General features: G+C 42.6%; 1 protein-coding gene across 4 annotated transcripts in view; it reads right to left on the bottom strand.

Annotated features, from left to right (window-relative positions):
• Positions 1-26,125, bottom strand: part of NHS (NHS actin remodeling regulator) — a 333,341-nt gene that overhangs the window by 75,922 nt on the left and 231,294 nt on the right. The window contains exon 1 of one of the 4 annotated variants that reach the window (XM_036439584.2): positions 22,225-22,750. The exons of 2 other annotated variants lie outside the window; for them this stretch is intronic. In XM_036439584.2, coding sequence (XP_036295477.1) covers positions 22,225-22,258 — 34 coding nt within the window. In that variant the 5' untranslated portion in view covers positions 22,259-22,750. Of the gene's footprint in view, positions 1-22,224; positions 22,751-26,125 lie in introns of those variants that run through there. One more of the 4 variants, XM_036439583.2, reaches the window with a different exon arrangement.

The raw sequence follows: 26,125 nt of genomic DNA, 5'->3' as shown, positions 1-26,125 counted from the left end.
ACAAAAGGAAACGCTCCCGCTCTCTTGTCTCTCTTCAGTCTCATCCTCACAGTCCACTTGCCTTACAGCATCACAGACAGCTCCATGACAGCGAAACCCCTGCACAGGCAAAATGTCACCTAACACCAAGCGCCAGGGCAAGGAAACAGGATGGGACACCAGGCAAGATCCCTGACTTCTCCCCAGCCCTCAGAGCTCCCAAAAGGCTGAGCTCCAGGACTCACTTCCAATCGCAGCGCCCGCAAGTCCCCGCGTCCTCTGCAGAAAGCCCACCACCAGACACTGCAGCCCCTGCAGCCCCCTCCTAGCAGCCGGTCAGGGCCTGGGCAGCTACATGGAAAAGTACCGCCCCGCCCCAGAATCCGGCATGGGGGTTGGGGAGGAGGCGGCAAACTTCAAAGCTGCAGCTGCAATATGCGTGTTTTTTTTAAAGACCCCTGAAAGCCAGAGCTGCTCCCCTCACCCCTTGAAGCTGTGCTCTGTCCACCTTGACCACCCACTCACCCTCATTCAGCTCTGTCAAGGGTACCAGGCTCTCAGCCCTCAGCCTGAGGGATTTCCTCTCAAGCCAGCACACTCTGGGGCTGCGGCTCTTGCCTCCTTAGTCTCCCAAGTTCACCCACCTCCCGGAGGTGTGGAAAATTAGTTTAAATTGATGTCACCTGCCCACACCCCCTCCCCCCAAGCGGGACCCATCTCACACACACCCGCGTGGCCTGGGCTGCAAGTCGCAGAGCATCCCGGGGGGTTGCGGTGGGGCGCCGCGCTGAGGCTCGCCTCTCCTGATGGCGCTCGCTCAGGCTCAGGCTCAGGCTCGGCCCTGGGAAGCCCGCCCGTGCCTCCTCGGTCCCCCGGTGCAGAGATCCTACCGCCTGGGCGCCCAGGGCGCGCCGCGGGGCCCCGTGCCGGTTCCCCGGGAAGGCGGCCGTCAGGTGAGGTAGGCATGCGGGCCGGCTCCGTAGCAAAGCAGCAGCTGGCTGGGGCGCTGGGCTTGGGATCTGCTTCTTCTCCCTCTCCCCGCCAAGGAGAGGCCTCTTGGGGGCTTTCCAGCGCTTCGTGGCGTTAGGACTGCATTCCCCCTTTTCTGTTCCCTTTTATCTTAGTTTCTTCTTCACGAGCAAAAAGAGAGATTCAGGAGTCCATGCCCAGCTCCAGCCTAACTCGGTCCACAGGCAGAGAGAGAATTATGAATGGATGCTGCCTTCTGATGAGGAAGTCGACTGGGGAGGTCTCTGCGCACGGCGCGCTCCATCAAAGCTGGGGCATTGGCCCCTCCGCTGCTTCAATGCTGCAGGCTGAGGCACCTAATTGACCACTGGGAGATCAGGTGCTGGGAGACCTGGGCGGGACGTAGCCCCAGGGCCACGCTGGGATCCAGCGCCTTTGCTGGTGTAGACAGCTTCGATTTACAGCCCAGAGAATGGAGGGGACTGCGGCAGCCAAACCTGCCGGGCAGCCAGCACAGTTTCACGGATGCTCTGCAGACAGCCGCTTGGCTCCGCGAACATCTCCTGGCTCTACTGGGCTAAAGGAAACCTGCTAAAAATAATCCGTCCCCTGCCGCCAGCCGCAGTGAGCTGCAGGACTCAGCCCCTAGCCCCAAACTCGGTGGCACGCGCGGGAGCCGGACACAGCGCTGGCCCTGGACTCTTAGACAAGCCTTGGGCTGCAGAGGATCCCGGATCCGGATTTCTGGTACCTGTGCGTTTCCTTCTCGGGGAGCGCGACTGTTGGTGCTGCGCGTTACCCATGCCCAGAGTGGTGGCGGGCTGGGCTCATCACCAACAGGCTGGACCCACCGCGGCTGCTCAGCACCGCACCCCCGTGTGGTTCCCTTCTCACCTCCCTTTTCTCGGGTCTCTAGCCAACAGCAGAGGAATCAGAGACACAGACCATGCCAACTCCTCCAGCCCAGGCAAGAGGGAGGACAGAGACTGGCATGGGGTATGTGCCCCTGTGTAACAGTAATAGAGCGACCATAAAATTGTACCATTGCGTCCCTTCCCCCTATTCATCCCAGGACCGGAAACCTCCCATCTTACACACAACTCACCCTGCCTTGGCTTAAAACACTGCAAAGACAATGCCTTCCCTGCAATGTACTCATCTCCAGGGAAGGGTGATTTACTAAAGCAGCTCTGAGGTTGAACCAGGGTTAAAAATCATGGCAGTGTGTGCCCATGCCTTAGGCAAGCAGGTTCTATATATAACAGACACATGTAGAAGACAGAAAACCATATAGGGCCATTTAAAACACACCACTTATGGGATAGATCCTAATAGATAACAAGGGGAAAGTCAGTGAATGAAATTAGCAAAAGATGCTTTGTGGGACACAGTTTTTGGTAATTTGTATTGATGCCTTGGAAACCCATTTAGGGAAAAATTGGCTATTTTCTGACCAGGCCACCTATTTTCAAAAAGTGAGGTCTATGCCCTGGGCAGACTTGCATGAGCGGGCAGTACTGTGTCCATGGGCCTTATGACTCCTCCATAATTCACAAATTATGGTGAAACACTGGACTTGCCAAGGTCACAGGAAATCACAGGGTTTGCACAAGCACTGGCAAAGAACACTTCCTAATTGACATTACTATGAATTATTATTGTGGTCATATGAAGTATCACACTGAACTCCTCTGACTCCACCCATGCCACCCTTATGGGAGGGCTGCCAGCCACTAGCGAAGATGGAGAATCTGTTGGAGTCCCCCTGGAAGACAGAGTATGGCTAAGTCAGAAAGGATAGGGCAGGAGGGGCAGCATGATCACTCCTCCAGTGAGTATAAGAATAGATATATAAATTCCCAAATTTAAGGGGTCTAAGGTAAAAGAGGCCATCAGAGAGAAAGAGTGATGAGTCACAGAAGCAAGAGACCAGGAGGGAAGGAGGACTCCATTTCAGAAACCAGGGCACAAAAGGGTTTCAATAAGGCAACATGATCAAGAATTCCAATGTCAGAGAAGTTAGTGGATATAGTTCTGCCTACCAAGGGCAGACCTGGGCCCCTTGTGCTTCAGGAAGGCCTGATGGAGTGGACATTGGTGGGAAGTGGGGAATGGGTGTGAAGGCCAGTTGGAGCTTCTAAAAAAGGAGAGACTGTCCCTTTGCTTTGCTCATCCAAGGACCATGAGCACAGCAACATCTAGGAGCTTGTTTGAGGTGTATATGCTCAGGCCCCACCCAGACAGGCTGAGTCAGACTCAGGGTGAAGCCTGACCATCTCTTTGTTAACAAGCTCCCAGACTGGCTTCACATGGGGACACTGGAAGCATTATCATGTGAGGACACAAAGACCTCAGGCCTTGAAATGAAAATTTATTTTCGGGTGAGCAAAATGGCTGCTTTCTACAGCAATCCCTGGTAAGATGATGGGAAGCTAGTGGCCAAGTCACTAATCACACAACTCAATGAGGTGAACTGTGTTGCTCTGGGTCTTCAGGGCTGCTTTATCAGGGGAGAGCTTTGGCAAGGAGACCTGCAGAACTCCATAAAGCAATGAAAATGGCCATGTCTTCCCCATTTGCATTGATTTTTATAATAATAAAGTTGCTGTTAACAGTGATGAGAAAAATAATGACCTACAATAGATAGTTTACATTTGAATCAGGCTTTAGCAAATCCCATGGTATAGAGCAGTGGTCGGCAAACCTTGGTTTGCGAGCCGTGGTTTGCCACTCTGTTGACTAATGAGTTTGCCGACCACTGGGATGGGGGCTTAATCACAAGGAACAACAACAGCCTGTAGTAATTGGAATCGAGAATCTAGTCAACAGAGCGGCAAACTGTGGTTCACGAGCTGCATGTGGCTCGCGAGCTGCAGTTTGCCAACCACTGGTATAGAGGAAGAAAACCTGGGCTTTGGTCCTTGAAAGACCTGAGTTTGAATCCTAGGTCCTCCATCTTTTAGCAGCATGAACTTGGAAAAATGCTTTAACTTCTCTGAACCTTGGTTTCCTCACTTGTAAAATGCAAACAGGAATACATAATTTATGGGATTATTAGGAAGAATAAATAAAATAATACATATAAAGCACCATGATGGTACCTGGCATATAACAAAAGCCTAGTGAAAGCAGTATCTTCCTATGTTTGAGGTCTTCACACATATACTCATATTGTAATTTTTCTGGGGTCCCTATCCACTGTTCAGTGGTTCGAGTACCTGACACTTTCTAGAGCTTGATGAGTCAAACAAAAGCACTTACTGAGCATCTCATGTGCATCTCTTTATTTCTCCTGCAACCAGTCTCCATTGCAGTTCTATCCAGCCATGAAACTGGGTACTAGCCAATAGAAGGTGAGCTAAGGGACGTGTGCCTCCAGGCCTGGCCCATAAAAACTACACAATTCTACACACTCCCTTCTCTGCACTGCTGGGTGAACATAGAAGCTCCATGGAGGGTGGGGCATTGGAACCCCAAGATGGAAGGAATCTGGGTACCCAAATGACTGTACGCTTATCTGCACTAGACTGAGATGTACATGAGAAATAAGCCACTGGGATGTTGGGGGTTTTATTACCAGAATTATCCTACCTTGAACAATTCACTTTCCTGTCTCTCTAATCAGATGATACAAAACACAATTTAATGCTTTGCTGATTAACTTAGGGTCTTTATTAAGAAGGTTTATTATTAGTCTCTATGGTAACACATTTCAAAGACTCCTCTTTTAAATTTCCAAGCTCTTTTCTTGATATTTAGTTCTCCACTGTCATTCCTCTCTCACCCTCCTTCTAACTCTTCCCCAGAGTGTGAGTCTACAGTAGGCTGAGGAAAACAGACACCATGGCTGGGTAATATATGTCCATTAAAAAAGTTGCTAATGGTCTGAGCAAAATGCTAAGCTATAAAGTGCATGGGCTTGTTGACAACTATCCGTGGCCTTGGGAAGCTCTTTTTACTTACTTTCAGGCTTAGAGCTATGTTCAGATTGTTGAAGTTACTGAGAACTCAGCATCTCTGAAAAGAGTTGAGCATTTTGGTATTATCTAGCTTACAAATTTTCAAAGTTTTAATTCTTCAACTAGTCATCTTGGGAGAATATATATATATATATATATATATATATATATATATATATATATCCCTAATACACAAATAGACCGAATGCGGAACAACCGAACAACCAAATAACCAAACAACTGGTTGCTGTGACATGCACTGACCACCAGGGGGCGTGTGCAGATATGGCAGGCATTGGCCATGGGAGGATGGTTGAGCAGGTGAACAGGGTGCTAGTCATTGTCATGTGAACAAGCCTCTGGTGGTTACTGAAAATTCTTTGCTCCCGCATGTACCACAGTCCCACCTGGTGCTTGTACCTGCTGCTGGCGCCAGCCAGCCCTGCTCACACCCACTGCGGGCACCCAGTGCCAGTCTCGATTCCTCAGTGCCTTCAGTGGGTACAAGCAGCAACTGCTGGCCCCAGTCATCCCTGAGGACTTCTCCACCTCTCCCTGCTCCTGAGGGGTGATCAGGGAAACAGCCACCACTTGTACCTGCTGCTGGTGGTAGCCTCAATTGTTCTGCACTGTCAGTGGATGTGAGCAGGTCTGGCACAGTCAGCGTGTGGGAGCGGTGGTGGCAGGAGCAGGGCTGCTGGCAGACAGGGAACCAGGGGCTATGGCAGGAGGGGCCAGATGGGGGCGCAGAGGTTGAACATGACCTGCCCACCTCAGCCTTGCAGCCCACAGTTCCTTTCAAGATGTACAAATTCATGCACTGGGCCCCTAGTCCATATTAAAGTTCTGGTTCTGTCCCTTGACATTCAAGGGCTACTAAACTTTTGAAATACTGTCACTGCCTGATTTTCTAACAAAAATTATACTAGTTATATGCTCATCATATTTTTTAAACTCATCTTTTCTGCTTAATTATTTTGTTGATACCAACAGATCTTAGTTGACCCCTATCTTATAGGAGATGGAAGAACTGATGAAAAAATGCTAAATAGTTTTATTCCTGTTACAGAGATGGTACATTAACTTTACTATATCTCAAGGTTACTTACCAAGAAAATACAACTGTGTTTTAGACCTAGTCTTTGGATTATTCTGAGAGGTAGAGATGTGGTCCCTTCTAGCATGAGGTGGAAAGCATGAGAGGAATTGGTGGGGTGGATCAAGGGGAGAGAGACTGGAGGAGGTTGACAAAGTCCAAATACCATGACAGTCTGATTTTACTTCTTTATTGAAAAAAACAAGATGATCATATTTAAATTATCCTCTTGGTCTACTCATCTATAAGACAAGAAGGGTGGAGATATGTAAGGTTTTCTCTACGTTTCTCATTCTGTAAATCTATTGCTCTTTGAATCTATTAGAACCAAAAACACCTGAAATGATTTCTTATCATAAGTGCTCATTTATTCTTTCTATTGTATTTCTGCTCATCATCCAGCACTAACCACTCTACACATGAACTTCAATATCTGCAAGGGCAATATGTTCTGTGATTTGCCCCAGGCTGACCTTCCTGGTGACCCTGGGGATTCCAATTCCAGCTCTTCTGTACCCATACTCATACCTTCTTTATGTTTATCTAGAATGGCTTCCTTGCTATGATCTCTTTGGTTTCAATAATAAAAACTCAGTTTAGCCGAGACCGGTTTGGCTCAATGGATAGAGCGTCGGCTTGGGGACTGAAGGGACCCGGGTTCGATTTCGGTCAAGGGCATGTATTATACCTTGGTTGCGGGCATATCCCCAGTAGGGGGTGTGCAAGAGGCAGCTGATCGATGACTCTCTCTCATCGATGTTTCTAGCTCTCTATCTCTCTGCCTTCCTCTCTGTACAAAATCAATAAAATATATTTTAAAAAAATAAAAAATAAAAACTCAGTTTGGCTTCCAAAGTATATTTCTGTGGAGCAAGTTGGATATCCCCTCCATAGCTATGAATATGGCTGAGTAATATATCTCCTATATCCTAGAAGCAGCACATTACTGCTGCTGCTGCCCCACCACTGCTTATAAGAGACCTCATGACTTCCAGAAGAAATCACTGCTATAAAATGGCTCACTCGTTCATAAGTAACTATGTGTTTATTTATATATATTTTTATAGCATAACAAATGTAAATTAATTTCAGGGCTCAACTACCCAAGCTAGTATCTATATGGCTGCCTGTATAAAATTTCTCTCTCAAAATTCTCTAAACCATCTGGCATAAACTACTGTATTGTGACCTGTTAAAATAAGTAACAGCTGTGATAATCCCTCTCTATTTATGGCAAGCTATAAAGCTTTGCATATACTGGCAATGCATATAAAATAATAAATAAAACCATTATCATTCTGTGCTGTCTTGGTGGGAATTATGATGATTTAGCCAAAATGAAGCCCTATGGAATGCATCAAAGAATCAGAGGTTTTGTCCAATCTGGACCCCAGAGACCAACCTCACTATTTGGAGTCCTGGGTTATGTTTGAAAATCTTAACAGGTAAATGTATCCTTTCGGAGAGAATATCTTTCCCATCCATTGCTGCTCAACTTCTATTATTTCAAACTTCTCTTTTCTGATGATGTGTTTCAAAGTTCCCAAGTATACCCAGACCATAAAGAAAAACCAGCTATACACAACTAAAAATGTGAAATAATTTGTCACACCAAAACTAAGATTTGCCTTGGAGTTTTTAACTGTAAGCTTATGTTTGAGAACACTGCCAAAATCCCCAGTTGAAAATTTCTATATCAATGTCATCTCTCAAAGATATGCAATGCATAGACAAAGGAAAGCTGGTATCTGGCAGAAAAAGGAACTGGGCAGCTTTGACTCTGAGTAGAAGAGATTTACTAGGCCCACTGTACATGAATTTCAAAATAATTAAGGGGATGGGGAAGGAAGCTAGAATGAAATGGCTCTTTACTATGTGTTGGGTATTACACTATAATTCATTTAATCCTCACAACAGCCCTGTGTGTTAAGTATTCTTATTCTTCCTGGTTTATGGTTGAGAAAATAGATGGTTAGAGAGACTGAGTAACTTGCTAAAGGCCGCCCAGCTAACAAGTTGGGAGACAGAGTTGGAACTCAGGTCTGTCTGATTCTAATATTCGTGGTCTTACACTTCACCACACTACCTTTTGGATAGCTGTTCACAATCTTGTTCTAATATAACCCAGATCCATTTTACTTTATACATTAAATTTTTGCAAATAATGATGATTTGTCATTGTGGTAGATTTCAAAAATAGCTAAAGTAACGTATTTTCCGGCGTATAAGATGACCCCCTAATTTTACAGTTAAAACATAGGTTTAGGCCTATATTCGCTGTATAAGACTACCCCCCACTTCCGAGGCAACACCAGTTCTTTTGTTAATAGACCGCCTCTCTGACTCTGGCCAATCTGAGGAGGCTTTTTACTAGAACACAGTGTAGCTTCGGGTACAGAACATGTATAATTTGCATGCATAAAAAGCCTGCTTGGATTGGCTGAGTTAGAGAGGTGGTCTATTAAAAAAAGAACTGGTGTTGCCTCAGAAGTGGGGGGTAGTCTTATACAGCGAATATAGGCCTAAACCTATGCTTTATCTGTAAAATTAGGGGGTCGTCTTATATGCCGGAAACTATAGTACTTTTCAGCTCTTCCCACCAAGACTGTGACTTGATTTGGCCAATAGAATGTGGTAGAAGTAGCAATGTGCATGTTTTGAGCCTGTGCCTCAAGCAGCTTTGCAGCTTCTACTTTTGCTGACCTTGGTACCTACTCATGTTTAATGCCACTCTACAAACAAGGTTGGGATAGCCTTTTGGATAATGAGACACATGTGACCCAGTTGCTCATCTCAATCTGACCTATAGCCTGCTGACCACCAGAAGAATGAATGATGACACCCTAGGTTTTCTATCCCAGCTTAATGATTACAGAAACATAAGCAAGCCTTGCAGAGCACAACCTATTGTAGCTAGCCCAGATAAGAAGAACTACCCACTAAATTATGCTGCTGAATTCTGGGGTGATTCATACAGAGAAAGGGCTAACTGATCAAGTTATTTAAAATAAATGTCTAGCCACATATCAAAAAAGACACTAATGGTTGAGAATTGTTAGTTAAAGCACAGATACAATAAACTAAAGCTTTCTTAAAAATAAAATCTTTTTGATGACTCAAAATATTGTTATAGTTGAAAGTCTTTTCAACATCTCAATTGTGCCCCATGAAAGTACCAGTTCAGAGAGGCTTCATATAGATAACCTTCAGTCCAGAAGACCATCTCCCTTCCTCCAATCCTGGGCTTGTCAGACTGATGTTGAGTCACATGGTTTAGGGAAGGAATCACCAAGGTAAGTGGCCCAGAGCCACCCTCAGGAGACTATCAGGGAATGAAAGAAAGAGAAGAGATGATGTGTTTAAGACTACAAATGCCAACACACAACCCCAGAAACCCCTCAAGGAAATAGAGGAGTAATGCCATGGAACAAGAACTGCAATGTGCTAGGATGTGGTGTCAGTTTTATAATATTCAACAACAATGGTGGTGGCTGTCTTCTTAAGAAGATAGAGCATCCAAGACACAGGTGAGAAGATGAAAAGAAATGGACACCTTCTCCTTCCCACATACTTAGGAAACTTACAGATGAAGAAAGGGAGAAAATAGTTACAAACTAAATTAGAGCCAAATGAACTAAGAAAGGAAAAATTCATCATTATAACTAAACTAGAGGACCTGTTCATGAAATTTGTGTACTGGGTGGGTGTCCCTCAGCCCAGCCTGCTCCATCTCACAATCTGGGAGTCCTCAGTGGATGTCCTACTGACGGTTTAGGCCCGCTCCCCACTCGGCTCAGAACACATCCCCGCTAGGCAGGGACGTAGGTCCGCTGGGGACCTTGGTCCCCGGCTGCCCCATGGCGTGGCTCAGAGCATGCCCTCCTGGGCGGGTCTGTGGGTCCAATGGGGGCCTTGCTCCCAGGGTAGGCGGTGCAGCATGCCTGCCCATAAACCCCTGGTGGGAGTGGCCTCAGAACTGGCTGCCACCAGCCCTGGTGTGTGGTGTGTGTCCACTGAGGCTGGGGACATGCTCTGAGCTGGTTGTGATGTCCTGGCTTAATTTGCATATTTCTCTCTTATTATATCTCTCCAGCAGTAAGTAGTTCTCAACCTTGGCTGTACTTTGTTGCAATTTCAACATAGTGAAATCAGCTCCTGCAGTCTTAATCACAACATTGCTAACTTTATTTAATAGGAAAAAATGTTCCACGTTTGGAGTTCTCACCAATTTTGACAAAAGCCATTTCTTTGGAAGAAAATGCTGGTGAGTAAACATAGTAGCAGATTCTTTGACTATCTTAGCATGTGGATTCTTTTACCCCCCCCCCCCACTTTTCTAATTTTGTTAGTAAATCTTGGAACCTTTGAACTTTGAGTAATTTATTTTTTCTTTTTCTCAGTGCCCTCTAGTTATACAAACACACACAAAAAATAATTATAGAGGCAGTATTTACATCTATATATCTATGGCCTTTTCATTTGGTATTTATAGTGGTAAGTGAATGAATTAATTTAGTTCATTTTACTTCTTGGGGAAAAGTATATGTAATGAAATGGATTCCCTTTTAGTTGACTCTGGCAAGGTTTTATAAGGAGCATATAAAAGAGAAGGAAAGAGAAAGAAACCTTCTTTGTAGTTCTGAGAAAATATGTTGGTCAAATCCTAAGCAATTTTTCTACATTTGTGTTTAAACACATACTAATTACATTCCAGAAAAGGGGATGTTTTACTGAGAAACTTTATAAGTTAAAAACCTTCTCTATACCATTGCTAGCCTTTATTTCCAATTCAGGCTCTGAACTTGTTTCCCAACAGCTTTCCCAGTCTAAGAATGTGGCCAGGATTTAGGCTCTAAGCTGGGACCTCTATCAGTTGCTTTCCAGGTAGAATCAAAAATGAAATTTTCAGATCAGAGTTAACATAAAAATAGTATTAAGTGCCAATTGGGAAAGGAGATTTTTTTAAAAATGGCTCTTTATTGTTCAGATTATTATAGTTGTTCCTCTTTTTTTCTCCTCATAGCTCCCCTCCACCTGGTTTCCATCCCACCCCATGCCCTTACCCCCTCCTATTGTCCTCATCCATAGGTGTTCGATTTTTGTCCAATCTCTTCCCCCACCCGCACAACCTCTTCCTCCCGAGAACTGTCAGTTCACTCCCTTTCTATGCCCCTGATTCTATTATATTCACCAGTTTATTCTGTTCATCAGATTTTTTATTCACTTGATTTGTAGATTCACTTGTTGATATATATGTATTTGTTGTCACTTTGTTGTTCATAATTTTTTATTTTTACATTTTTCTTTTTATTCATCTTCTTAAAAAATACCTTTCAGCATTTCATATGATACTGGTTTCGTGGTGATGAACTTCTTTAGCTTGTTCTTATCTGTGAAGCTCTTTATCTGACCTTCAATTCTAAATGATAGCTTTGCTCAGTAGAGCAATCTTGGTTGTAGGTTCTTGCAGTTCATCACTCTGAATATTTCTTGCCACTCCCTTCTGGCCTGCATAGTTTCTGTTGAGAAATCAGCTGACAGTCCTATGGGTACTCCCTTATAGGTAACTGTTTTTCTCTTGTTGCTTTAAATATTCTCTCTTTGTCTTTTGCCCTTGGCATTTTAATTATGATGTGTCTTGGTGTGGTCCTCTTTGGATTCCTCTTGTTTGGGGTTCTCTGTGCTTCCTGGACTTGTAAGTCTATTTCTTTCCCCAGGTAGGGGAAGTTTTCTGTCATTATTTCTCCAAATAAGTTTTCAATGTCTTGCTCTCTTTCTACTTCTGGCACCTCCATAATTTGGATATTGGTATGCTTGAAGTTGTCCCAGAGGCTCCTTACACTATCTTCATATTTTTCTATTCTTTTTTCTTTTCCGGTTGGGTATTTTTTGTGATGGCCTGCAGAGATTGGACCGCAGCTCGTGTCCCCAGCCTCGCAGCCCCGCAGCCCAGTCTGGCACCCCTCCTTGGCCAGGTGCTGCTTCCTTACCTGCTCCATCACACCTATGGGGTGATCAATCAGGCCAGATCACCCCGCTCAACTCCCTCAGTGCTTGGGAGCCAGGCAGCAGCCCCCTCCCCCCCACCGCCACTGGTCACCATCTTTGGGGCCATCAGTGGGGCAATCAGGACCCTGCTCAAACCCGCCTTGGCATGGCGCCACCCTCTCACCTGCTCCAACATCCTGCCGCAGTCACGCTCTTATTGGGGCCCATCAGGGCTACAGCATCTCCATTGCCACCCACTGCCAGCGCTGCCTTGCCAATGCCCACCATGTTCTGTGCTTCCCCCTGGTGGTCAGTGCATATCATAGAAAGCAATTGAACTCCCAGTCTCCTGGTTGAACTTCTGGTCAAAGGACCATCCAAGGGGACGATTTGCATATTAGGCTTTTATTATACAGGATAGGGTCAAATTGAATAACAGAAAGAGAAATGACTAGGTGGTGAGAGTCAATGATCCCTATGATGTACTACACTAGAGAAGCCTGGTAGAGAAGTCTGCCCTTCTTGCCCGAAGTCCTTTATCTATGTTTTACCACATGGAGAAGAATTAAGGCATAGTTTTCCCTGTTCTTGAAGGGTTTTGGTTTCAAGTTATTCATTTCAAAAAGAATAAAGGGGGAAGCAGTGGGAAGTTTACAAAGAATGATTTTATAATAAGTTTTAAAAGTTACTTTGCACTTAGGGGGCTCTTTTACTCATAAATATTTTTTAATCAACTTGATTTTAAAATTTTATATTTAAAATGGAGAGATAACAGATGGCTTAGGTGTTCATTTGTCTCAGAGAGGGAACAGTTTTAGAATCATAGAGATGCAAATATCAGTAACATTTATATTGATGAACTTTTCTGGCTTCCTGGAAAGGTAGCCTGACAATGATGCCCCAAGAACCCTGAGAGTCCTGAGGGAAGGACCAATATGAGGTTCTCCTGTCCACTCCAGTGATTCTGGGATGTTACTCCATGTCTGTGGCTTTAGTCTTCCTTTCCCCTAACTCAAGTTGTGGACAGTAACCCATATTAAACTGAAGCTGTAGGATGTGGGAGTTTGATAAAGTCTATCTCCAGCCTCAGAATATTACAAAGTTCATTTGTAAATTTTTCTTTTTAATTCAGGCTACATTTTCCCATGGAAAAAAAGTTGCAAATATCATTTAGAATTCCAGGTTTGTCCATTAAGGTTTAATTCCTCCACAATATTGCCAGGGAAATATACATTTGCAATGCACAAGAGTGGTAGTGAATAAACATTAATATAACTCAAGAAAATGGTTTTAAAAATTAATCTTAAATGCCAGTTCCGAATGAAATGTAAGAAAGGGTAGAAAAATATTATAGTAGTGGGCTGATAAAGACATTGGAATCTACAACTAGAGGATTAATAACACTGGTTCTTTATTATGCCCAAGATTACTGAAAAAAATTCACTCATCCCTCCCAAAATAGTATTTTTAGTGTCTTAATTCCACTAGGAAAATACTATAGTAGACTTAGTCCTTAGTCCCTCGCCCCTATAATCACAGACTAGAAAGACACTGTACATAGTTTGCAGAGGGACTTATGCCTACGGCGGAAATATTATACAATGTGTTGTGCCTAGGGTTTAGGAAGCCACATGTTAGACATGGACCACTAATTGTAATCAATAATTGTTGGGGGATATTATTTTATGTTAAGTAATGTACAGAATAGTGTTAATTTTATAGGAATTTTATGATGACACATATGATTAAAAATAAATCTTAAGATCTATGGAAGGCTGTTTGGGACCATACCCAATTCTACCCCTCTCTGTCTCTATCATTTGGCTCAGATCTAATCCATCCTCTGCTCTTAGAAGAACCAATGAAATATAGGCAAGCATTACATATAGTCTATGGAAAGGGAGATGGCTAAATCATCCTGGGCAATTTCAGGAAAGATTTCTCAAGGAAGTTGATACTTAAGCCAAAGCTTCCAAACTGACTAGGAGTATTCCAGAGGAAACAGGTCATAAAAGATTGTAGAAAGAAAACAGTATACATATGTCTGGAGGTGTGTGAGAGAGCTTGGTGGGATGAACAAATGTAAGCAACTTTGCATGGCTGAAACTACCAGCTAGTGCAGGGAATTTTAGAGATATGTGAATTATCATCTCAGAGGACACAGAAGGATGTTGAGTCCAAGAATTCTCTATTGTAGCCAACAGGTGGTGCTGTTGGCCCAGGGCAGCTTGGTGACTATCCAGAGCACCTGGCTTTGGGAAATTTTGGAAAGCAGATGGTGGCATGAGGATGGCCAAGTATAGAAGGGAGACATTTAAAATTGGTTTTTGTAACTCCAAGAAAAGCTATAATCATATCTGCTACTTGTTATTTTGCTCTGAAACTTTGAATAAGATGAAGTATAATCCCTGCAAACACCTTCACCAGGATGTGAAGTTAAGGAATTAGAGGACAAAATATCCTCTAATTTGTTACACCACTGAAAAACACTATCTCTTCACTCTGAACTGCCAACACATTCAAGCAAAGGTACGGGAAATTCTGCATTGTAACTTCTTAACCTTCCACAACCTCCACTATCACCTTTTATGATCCCAGAAAATATTTATAACCCTTCCCTAGGAAATGACTATTTGAACAACATGTCATTGATACACAATGCTGGGTAATAAATATATCAGTCACAGGCAGTCAAGTTAATTAGCAAAAAGTAAAATCATTATAGGAATTGAAATAGAAAGTAAAAGGCTTTGCCCACCCCTCTCTGTTTTGTCAAGCCAAAGGACACTTGATTCTCTCCCTTGTCTCTCTTCTTAGCTCACAGTGTTATATGTTTTGGTGGGGGCCATCTCTGTGGATTGGTTTTTGTTCCTGCAAATCAAAACTTAGTTTCCTTCTACTTTGGGTAACCTAACCTGAGATTGAAGCGTAGGCCATAGCAAACCTTTAAAACCTGTATACCCTAAAAATGCCACCCACATGTTTAGTCTGGGATCATTATTTTCAAACCCTTGCAGGCTTTGAATAACCTGGTGGTAAAAAGCCTAGGTTTGGGAATCAGACAGAACTGGATCAAGTCCTGACTCTCCAACATCCGAGCTGTAATCTTAGGCAAGTTACATAAATACTCTGAGCCTAATTTTCTTCGTCTACTGAATGAGCATAATAATTGTGCAGTATCAACTATGACAGAGCAATTAGCTAGTCCTACTGAGCACATAATAAGGGGTCATTAAATGACTTTCAATGTTAACATCCTGGTTTTTCCCTAACCAAGGGGCCCAAATCTCCTCAGCCCCCAATGCCAATGGACAAGCCCTTCTCAAACACATTATATTGATTATGTATGATGCAGAAGCACTTAGCTTTCTATTTTAACTCTCAACGTTTAGAAAAAATAAGTTTCATTACTTCTTTTTAAAAATATAATTTAACAATGAATTTTTTGCTAATCTTTCTATAATTCTATTTTGCAATAGCATGTTTTTTTTAATTCTTTATTGTTTAAAGTGTTACATAAGTCTCCTTCCCACCCCACCCCCCCACCTCCGTTAACCTCTCCCCTGCTTCTTTCCAAGACTTTCTTTCCTTTGTGACCTGAATGAAACCAATGGAGGATAAACAGGTTGGAAGAAAAAACATACCTTGAGTGAATATTTTTTGAAGTTGCTAAAATAAGATGTTGAAAACAAAGACCCAAGAGAAATGCTAACATAAGCTACTGGTTTTATATTTACACTTTCACTCAAATTGCCACCCACTACTGAAATTATAAACAAGTGTATAAAATGTTTATTGAGAAATGGAGTAAGTTTAAAAACATATTTTGATACTTGGTTGAGTCTGCTTTCCTTTGCCAGAGGTGAACTGATATTAACCAAAGTATGCCAAGACATGAAAGATGAGGGTCAACCTCAGAAAAAGTAGAGTAAGATTAGAGGGACAGGGGTTTTAATTACCTGTGACTAATAGTATCATTTCCCCATGAAAGACCCTGAAGATTTTGCTCACACACTTCCAACACCAAATCCTTCTACTGCTGCTGCTGCTAATGATAATGTGTGATGATGTTGGCAATGCCAGTGATAATGATAATAACAACAGTAAATATTCAGCTTTATCATGTGCCAAGAACTGTGCTATACACTTTATTTTCATCACATCACAACAAGCTTATGAGATTTTACAGAAAAAAATGGCAGCTTAGAGAGGTTTAACCCCAGAATATTTCTCCTGGTTAAAAAATTCCTACCAGTCCATCAAAGTCTAGCTCAAATTTCACCTCCTTGTGTAAACTTTCCCTTTCCCTCTTCACCTCCTTCATCCCCCATTCACTCTTTTTTTGATCATTTTGAAGCCTGTGGTGTTTTTTGTTTGTTTGTTTTTATTTTTTTTGTTTTTAGAAGACACACTTGGAGACATGAGCCATACACCAGTTTGGTTTGGTTTCTCTTTCATGGAGTACTGGCTGTGTCTCTGGATGTGGCTTCAATTCCTTAAATGTTTTGCCGAAATATAGGGCAGGATGTAGGGATATTCTGTAGTACAGAATCTGATCCAGGGTTAGACATCTATTAAATTGTACTGAATTGGATTTTTGCCTTTACCAAGTTCTAGATTTCATAGTTATTTTCTGCTGGATACTTTAGACCAAGGGCTGAGAAATGTCACTGTCCTACAGAGCTCCATCCACAAGAATGTTGTGGAACAGGAAAGGAATTCATTTTTTTTATCATCCAACTCAAAAGTTTCCCTTCGTACATAAATCAAAGGTATATCTTATCTCCCAGTTATTTCTTCTGAGTCCATCAGTGGCTAGGCCTGTCACCCTCCTGTAAAAGGAGGTAGACAAAGAGAATCAGAATGCAATTTGGTGGCAAAGAACACCCCCCCCCCCCGCAGAAAATAGAGTGACTTTTAGCTTATCTGCTGTCACCTTGTTAATGTGATCATTGTTCTTCAAAATAAAATCTCCTCTTTTTACCCATGATGTCTTTGATGTAAAAAACAAGTAAGTGACAAGAGGAGAGGGGCAGAAGGGGGAAAACAAAAGGCCAATTAATCAAGAGAAGCCACAAATCAACTTCTTTCTAAGGAAAAGCACTTGGTATACTAGTACAATTATCTTAATTTTCCCAGGCGACCATTTTCCTTACTTTCCAAGGTAGGCATAGAAAGTACTAGAAATCCATGGCACCTGTCATCACTCCTGGTATTCAGAGCAGGAACTGTAAGACTGTGTTGGTTGGGATGAGTAATTTATCACTCATTTAGGCTAAGGGCTCTGTGGTTGTTGATGTGTGCCCCTGGCCTGTTTTTAAGCACATTGTTATTTTCAAATTAATCATCCACCTCCAATTTGCTGGTGAAGGTTTCCAGGGATAAAATTTATTTTATTTTATTTATTTATTATTTTTTTAATGTTTTCATTTTTTAATTAAGGCATTATATGTGTACATATATTAAAATTTAGATGGAAGAGGGATCCTAGTTGTTAATAGCCAAGTGTCATCTCTGGCAAGCACAACACAAAAACAAAGCAGTTGGCTCGGAGTGAGTTATTTTATTTTGAAGAATAATAAAAATTTTCTTTTTGCTTCATTGTAGGGTAGGGCAAGAGAAGAATAAAGATAACATTTCTGTGAGGCCTCAGTTATTCAAAGTTGAGGAAACATTTGTATTTTTACCTTTATTGGAGTTTGACATTTGGCATGGGTGGGATTCAGAGAAAACTAGAAGATTCTTCCTTGAACATAATCAAGTAACTTCCACCTGAATTTACATACAGAGGGCTTGTGCAGGATACAGAGAATGTGGACAGCAAATTATAATTGCTGATAACTTCCCACAGTCTTACCCTTTCCTAATTTTACCATCTCCTCTACCTCCCCACCCCAGACTGAGAGAAGGCAAGAATCAACCCAAACCAAATAGGCTTTAATTTTCTGCAAAATTTTGGCTATATAAAATGTTTCCCTTGATTTTAGAGACCAGGTACTTTCTTTTCTTTAGTTTTGAAAATCATCAGAGTGAACCCATTATATTGTATTCTAAAAAAATAAATAAAAATAAGACAAAACCAAAAAAAAAATCCTCCAAAACAATAACACAATTAAAAGTTGATACACCTTAACCTATATACCCTAACAGAGTTGGTTCAAAAATCACCTCCTCCATGGGTCCCAGTTGACTAGCTGAGCCACCCCACGAAAGAGAGTTGGCCCCTCCTTCCTGTGTAAGGGCTCTGAGATATCCAGCTTTCTGGTGCTCATGGGCCAGTATCCTCCTGACTAAGAACTCATGTATTTTTGTCATGTTTGATACACAAAGCTCAGTGCCAAGATGAGATTCCAAAAAGTTTAGCTTCCCCAATGCTCAGTTCCCTACAGAATGAGAAGCAACTCAGTTGGGCAGCCAAGAAAGGGGCCAGGTCTGGGACAGAGCAGCTCGAATATTCCATTCCATAAGAGACAGAGACTAAGAAACTTTGGGGGAATTTCTCAATGGCAAGATTTTGTGTGTTGTGCCGAGTTTTTCCTGGCTCACTTCAGCATGCTCAATCCAGTGTAACATTTGGCTGCATGCCTTCCCCTAGGCACAATGTTGGTATTTTCATGTCCCATCTGCCAGTGCCTCTGGAGGACATTAGTATAAGTGGGTTGATCCAGAAAGGACACCCACTGTCCTGGCCTTCTGCCTAAACCATGCAAATGGAGAGCAGCTTCACAGCCACAAAGCTTTTGCTTATGCCAAAGGCATATTATTTTAAATATGATTATCAGCCATAGCTACTATAGATTGAGCAGCTACTAGGTGTGCTATGCTAAGTCCTGTGCCGGCATTCTTTCATTTCTTTCTAATTTAAAGACTACACAGGAAAGATATTATCATCTTCATTTGAGAAATTAGGAGGTTGCAATCCTGGAACTTTCCCCAAGTCATACAACTGATAAGTGGTAGATTAAGAATTCAAACCCAGATCTGAGAGATACCAAAGTCCATTTTCTCTATACCATGCTGCCTCTTTAAAACCTACCTAGAGGATGAAACCCATAATAAACTGACATATAAAACCAATGCAAATTACCTGAATTTAACTCTGAGCTAAATTTATATTTCTCACTTATCTTATTTACTTATTTACTTATTTATTAGAGAGAGAGAGAGAGAGAGAGAGAGAGAGAGAGAGAGAGAGAGACAGAGACAGAGACAGACATTGATGTGAGAGAGAAACATTAGTCAGCTGCCTCCTGCACCCCCCCTACCAGGATCAAGCCTGCAAGCCAGGCATGTGCCCTGACCTGGAATTGAACTGGCACCTTTTGGTGCATGGAAAGACACTCAACCAACTGATTGACACATGCCAGGATCTCATATTTATTTTTTAAACTAAGCATTCAAATGAAGAAATAGAAAAACATTAAAATCTCAAGTAAATTAATACAAAATCAGATAAGTTAAAAATGGAAAACACCAACAAAATGGACAAAACAGATGTTGCCATAAGATGATGGCAGCCTACACTTTGCTCTTCCTAAATGTGGAGTTCCCAGGAATGAACTAAGGAACCTGAGATGACATTCATACTAATAGGAATTCTTTCTTTCTGGGAAATATGAATATCCAGAGATCTAGACATAAATGATGGCAGTAGCTGTTGGGTCTCCTGGCCCCTGACTCTGGGCTGGTTTAAGGGTCTGTCTGGGCCCTGAGAGCTTGCCCAATCAGCTTAAGTGATTCTCACTCCTGCCCAAGCCACCAAGACATATTTATAGACTGGATGCAACAGGAGACTTTAGCTTGAGTCCCATGTTCCATTTTTCCTGGAGACCACACTATTCCTTTGATATCTGCCTACACAGCTATAGTCTATTAGCTTTAAGATCTAACATTGTCAGCACACGTGGCTGTGCCTGTCCCCTGGTTGGGGAGATTGAGCAGGGGTTTAGGAGGAAAGAAAGCACAGTTTTATTTTCCCCTGAATTATTCCAATGCTTATAAGGCAATCATATAAAAACAATTGTTCAATGGCTTTAAATCTTATAAATAAAACTCCCTGTTAGACACCAGTTTGAAAGATGGTGAAGATCAGAGTAACTACGTTGTTTATGTAGTAAACACACACCCCAAACTATAACATTTTACAATAAAATCTGGTATAATAAAATTTGTGTTGAGGCAAAAAGCAGTCATTTTCTCCTCAGCTTTTATTGTGCTGAATGCAATATCTGCCAACTCCTATTTGGAGGCATCTTTGATTAAGGGCCTGATCTCTCCATTTATGTTCTGTCCAGAGTTGGCTTGGGGTGCCATGACCTTCTGAACTAATGCCAGAAGATGACCAAACTCATAAAGTGCCAGCAGCTCCAACAAGTTTGAGCCCTTTGTAGCCCTGCAAGCTTCCCTGTCCTCTCGGAATTCTTGACAGCCACCCCCATGCCTTGGATCTCCACTATCTGAGGTAAACTGAGTCAAGCTATTCTAATAGCTATTCAAGCCTTCTCCCCATTTTTCTCCTTGAGCTTAGAATGGAAACTTCTGGAAGGCACCTGAAGGGTTCTCATTTCTTTGGTCTCTATCTCATTACTTAGTCTTCTGGCTTTATGAATAAATACTTCCTGGCTGTTGGACACTCTCCCCTGAATCCATTGAAACTTATGAAAATATGTAGACTTATATCCTTAATTGTCTCACTCAGTTCCTTGAGTAAGTTGGAGTTAGAATGGAAGTGGAATTCTTATTTACCTAAGTTAGTTATTTTCAACCCTGGATGCTTATTTGAATCCACCCTGGGAGCTTTTTTAAAAATGCACTGATGCCTGGGTTCATCCCCAGAGATTCTGAGTTGATTTGTCTGAAATGTGGCCTGCACATCAAATAATGCTTATTCATCATAAGTATATGTGATACTAGGAAGTTGAATTTGAACAGCTTCCCCCCCCCCCAAATTTGGAAACTGTAATGGCCTAAAGAAACTGAGGTTTAGGGGTACCCACCAGAAGCTGCCTGGTCCACAAGCATGATTCATTCCCTTCCTAAAGGATTTTAGATAACAAAGCAGGCACAAATCAATGCCTCCCCATCACCACACCTGGAAAAACAACTCAGAGGGTGTGTACTGAGATGGCAGGGTAGAATACTTTCATGCAACAGAGCTGCACACAACCATATTGGGAGTGGTTAGGCTAATACGTGGCTCTTAAAGCGTGGCCATGCCATGCATCAGTCTCCACAGACACGGTGGAGGCAAATGTACAATAAGGTGGTTTAACTGGGGCAAGGAGAGAAACGATTTCAACACTCACACTGCTCAATCCTGCATGCTCCTAGTGATTAGGGGAGGAGGGAGGAGTCCATAGAAAAAATATAAGAAAGACACTGTCTCTGACATTTAGGAGTCTGAGTTAAAATGGAAGGACTACCCCAGTGCAGGATAAATACCACAAAGAGTTCAATACTTTTCAAACAGCATTCCATTGTGTGGCCAACATTCTATGATAAAGGAATATCATGAAGTTAGATTTAAAGGACTAAAGAAGTCAAGACAGACTGCCAAATGGTTTGAGACTATTTAAGAAACAAAATACTGGGAAACTTGAGTCTAGGCACTTCAAATTCAGGGCTGTTTTGAGGCACAGAGAGATAAAGAAATCTCTCTGTGTACTCTCAGGGTAAGGGTAGAATATTGAAGAATTCTAAGAAGACAGAAGTGGGGGGGTGAGAGAAGAAAGGGACAAGCAGGCTGAAGACAGTGCAATTGGAGGCAGGATGCAGGCCTGAGCCTACTGCAGCCTCTTCGCAGCAGCCCTGGGGAATCCTACACTGGAACCCTCTTGGAAGACATCCAAATGTCAGAGTGGAAGAAGAGGAGGGAGAAAGTCTTGTCCTCTCTGTCTTAAGTAGTCCAACACTTCAGAAGGAGCAAAGCTGCAAACATGGCAGCCTGTATAAAGAACCCAAAGTCCTTAAAGCTTAATAGCCACTGACCCCAATTGTCAAGGTCAACCCTGAGGGTCAGGCAGAGTTTCCTTTGTCCATGTCTGTGTTCCTGTGCAAGGGCTCACATTTAAAAAACAAAACAAAACAAAAAACACACAACAACTCAATACCTTCAGAATAGGAAGCAACTGCAGCTCATGTCCCTCTCCATTATGCCTGGCTTACAACTGCCCCCCCCCCCTGCAACTCCCCTCCCCTTCTGTCTTTCCAGGAAATGCTGCAAACCCCAAATACCTGCATTCTTGGGCATGCAGCAGGCGAGAGGCATGCTTGGATTCCAGCTCTGCTTCTTAAGGACAGGCCTTTTCTTTTATCCAAAGCCCTCTTTGGAGTCCCAGAGAGCTGAAAGCTGATCTGCTTAAGTCAGCAGGCAGAGCAGGGGGTGGGGAGGGTGAGAGAGGGCAACCTTCAGCAAGGATGGTGGCAGATTTTCACACAACATCTGTTCTGCCTCCGGGACTCCCCCATGGAGGGGAGATGGTTTCACCCAAGTGCTGGGCCAGTGGCTAATCCCTCTGGGGTTCGCTGGAATGGCAAATCAGGACTCCAGGGCAGCTTCAGACACACCCTGTCTCCAGAGGAGGCGCTTAGTACTTTACTTTTCCAGCCCTAGAGGAGTTTAGAATGCAGTGGTACATTTCCACAGCCTTGTTGCTCCAAGTGCAATAGGCCAGGGGTCAGCCATCACCTGAGACCTTGTTAGAAATGCAGACACTCAGACCCCACCAGCTTAAGAAGCACTGCCAAGTGCCACGTGGCTATGAAAATTATTAGCATGATGCCAGAGTAGGCAACTGGACAAATATTGAAACCTAGGGAGCCACAGCAGCCCAGCCCGTAAGCCAATTGTCCAGTAATAGGAAAGAATACATCCTATTCCATCACCCATGGCTATCTCACATTGCCACACATTCTTCTCACCAAGCTGGGGCTGGTTCACTTGGCTGTGTGATTTTAGGTAGGTGTGAGGGTAAGCTGTTCAACGGGTCTGCATATATTTGCACACACACTGAAAGGTTGCAAGGGGATACAGCTGGAGTTTTTCTTTGCAGGCTAAAGATCAATTTTTGATAATTATCACATACTACCTGTATCAACATGTCAGATTCTGGCGATGCCAATAACAACAGTAATAGTGCATGGCAAAAATCTTTAAGCCCCTTCACAAATATCAGCTATCCTGATGCCTACCTAGATCATCTTCTTGGCAAGAAAGGGAGAATTTAGGGACTCCTACAGCTTTGCTCTTATAGCCTTTATGTCATCATGGCATACGCTTCACCTCCCACCTGAACCAAGCAACTGAATCCATATGCAAAAGCTGGATGGGTAGAGAGAAAGAAGGAAGATAAAGTAATGGAAAGTTGGAAAAGAGTTTTTGTTTTGTTGTCTAGAGAAAACATTGAAATAGCTAATAGTGAGGTAGATGGATTTGCTTTTTTCTGAGAGTTGCCAGGTGTCTACAGATGGCATCAGTTTCCTGCATTGGATATTTTTACTCCTTAATCACGTGGAACAAGACCCAGAGTATGTAACTTCATTTCTAAAGAATAACTGAATGGTGCTGAGTTTCTGGGATGCATTAAGCTAGCCCAAATCAACAGAAAGTCTGGCTAGAACCTTGGGGAAGTGACCCAGACAGAATATTCAGCCTTCCAAGCATCTGTTAATGGCATCATTGGATGGCATGGCCATTGCCTAAATACTGTAAATTACAGTGCTCCTGTCTAACATTTCCCTCTCATTAGCAGAGGGTCAGGGCCGTGCATGAGGGAGGAAATCAAAGCGGTGGAGAGAAGGTAGAGGGAAAGCCAGCCAGGGATGAAGACAAGGGAGAGAGAAAGCAAAGAGGGTGGCCCAGAGTTTTACTGGAATTTGTGTGGCCTCTTAAAAGCAATCATGGTGGGCTTTTGAGTAGACGTAGAAAACCAAGCTAAAATTCTTCTTCAGATCCCTAATTTTGCCTCAAATAATCACTCATAAAAAGGCTCTCATGAATGGGAGGAAATTTTGCCATTGTTTTATTTTCTATGGGAAGTTGTAAGAGTTTTTAAAAGGTTAATCTCTTCCTCAGTTCTGTTTTTTCCCTTCTAGTGACCCCAAGCTGAAAAGGAAAAATATTTGCACTTGGTGTTTAAAAACCATAGTGAATTAGCTTTTGTTGTTCATGGCAAAGTCACTATTTAGCTGCCCAGAATCAAACCAGATGTCAGGGAAGAAAGCAGACCCCAAATCCTATGAACTTTCCTTTCACCTTTGCAGAAGAGCCAAAGGGAAAGTTGGGATGAGAAAACAAAATGGAGGGAGTTTGATGATCAGCAAACCTGACATGAGGTTTTGATGCAACTGCTGGATAGCTCTTTGTAGGGTGCTGTCTATGGGAAGCTCTGGGACCCTAGATGCACAATACCTCTTGACTTCCAGAGTTTCTTCTGTGGACACAAGACCAACAGCACTAATCCCATAGAAGACAAAAACCAAGGTGGAAAAAAAATCACACCAAAATGAGTAACGGAGAAGAATGCAAAAGAGAATTAAAAGGCATAAAAGAAAAAACAAAAAGAGTTCTGCAGGACTCACTGACACACTAAATCTATCAAAGAAGGCAAAAAAGCAGGGAGAAGGAGAAAGAAACCCTAAAAGAAATAGAGTATATTTTCTTTCTGCAGACTTCTGGGAGAGTATGAGGAGTGGATTTTTATTCAGTCTTGTTTTCCTTTTAACATACCTTCTACCACAACTCTCCTAGGTTAAATTAGGAAGAAGAAGAAAAAAAGTTCCCACAGGCCCAGTCTATTACTTACTGTTTTCTTTTCTTTTTTTAAATATATATTTTATTGATTTTTTATAGAGAGGAAGAGAGAGGGATAGAGGGTCAGAAACATCGATGAGAGAGAATCATCAATCAGCTGCCTCTTGCACACCCCCTACTGGGGATATGCCCGCAACCAAGTACATGCCCTTGACCAGAATCGAACCCGGGACCTTTCAGTCCATAGGCCGAAGCTCTATCCACTGAGCCAAACCGGTTTCGGCTATTTCTCACTGTTTTCTAAATGTACAGTATGAGAAAGTAGGAAGTCCTTCCCACAGTGAGATGCTTTTTATTCTCTCAACCAACACGTACTAAGCCCCTGTTCTGGTAAAATATTGGGTGATATCAAGAGGCCTTGGGTACTATTTCTGCCCAGAAGTTTACAGCCTATGGGGGAAGATAGACATGTATATAACAACAACAATAATAGTGGTAGGTACCATTTTTCAAAGTACAATGATGTAAAAAAATAACTAATGATGTGCCAGTGACTGTGCTTTCTACACAGAATCTTATTTAATCTTTGCAATAATGCTATGCAGTAAGTTTCATTATTCTCTGTTTATAGATGAGGAAACTGAGGCCAAGACAGTTTAAGGAACTTGACTAAAATCACACGGCTATCAAGCTAGCAGTAATTGGCCTAGCTGGGTAGCTCAATTGACTAGAGCAAGCATGTCAAACTCAAAGGCTAACATGGGCCAGATAAACAAGGTTTAAGTTTATGAGGGCTGCAAAAAACAAAAGCTTCCACTTTCATAGAAATGTAGGTTTGTTTCTATAGAGACATGCTGAATACAAAGGGCTGAAATAAATGAGTAATCGTTAATTAGTATTTGTTGTTGGCCAAATGTGGCCAGAGGATTACAAATTTGACATACTTGGATTAGAGTGTCATCCCGATATGCCAAGGTTTCAGGTTCAATCCCCAGTCAGGGTACATACAAGAAGCAACCAATGAATGCATGAATAAGTAGAATGACAAATATCTCTCTCTCTCTCTCTCTCTCTCTCTCTCTCTCTCTCTCTCTCTCCAATAAATTTCAAAAAAATAAAGCTAGCAGGAAACCAATAGCATCTCCTACCAACTCCAATCTGCTAGGCTGAAGTGGAGTCAGCTTCAGTACTTTTGTAGCTTTGCTCTCCACTGAAGTTTTAATGTCTTCACTCCTTTGCTGACTTAATCTGAGTTTACCTTTTTACTGAAGGGTCTTGGAGAAGAGTTTAACCTGTAGGAAGGCTTTCAGAATCCTATATGGTCCTTTCAGTGACTGGGGCCACTAAGCTAGCACACCTGGTTATCAATGCATCTGCTGGGGT

Source organism: Pipistrellus kuhlii, unplaced genomic scaffold, assembly GCF_014108245.1.
Source record: "Pipistrellus kuhlii isolate mPipKuh1 unplaced genomic scaffold, mPipKuh1.p scaffold_m20_p_16, whole genome shotgun sequence".
Classification (NCBI taxonomy): Eukaryota; Metazoa; Chordata; class Mammalia; order Chiroptera; family Vespertilionidae; genus Pipistrellus; species Pipistrellus kuhlii.
This window is presented reverse-complemented; position numbering and strand designations above follow the sequence as displayed.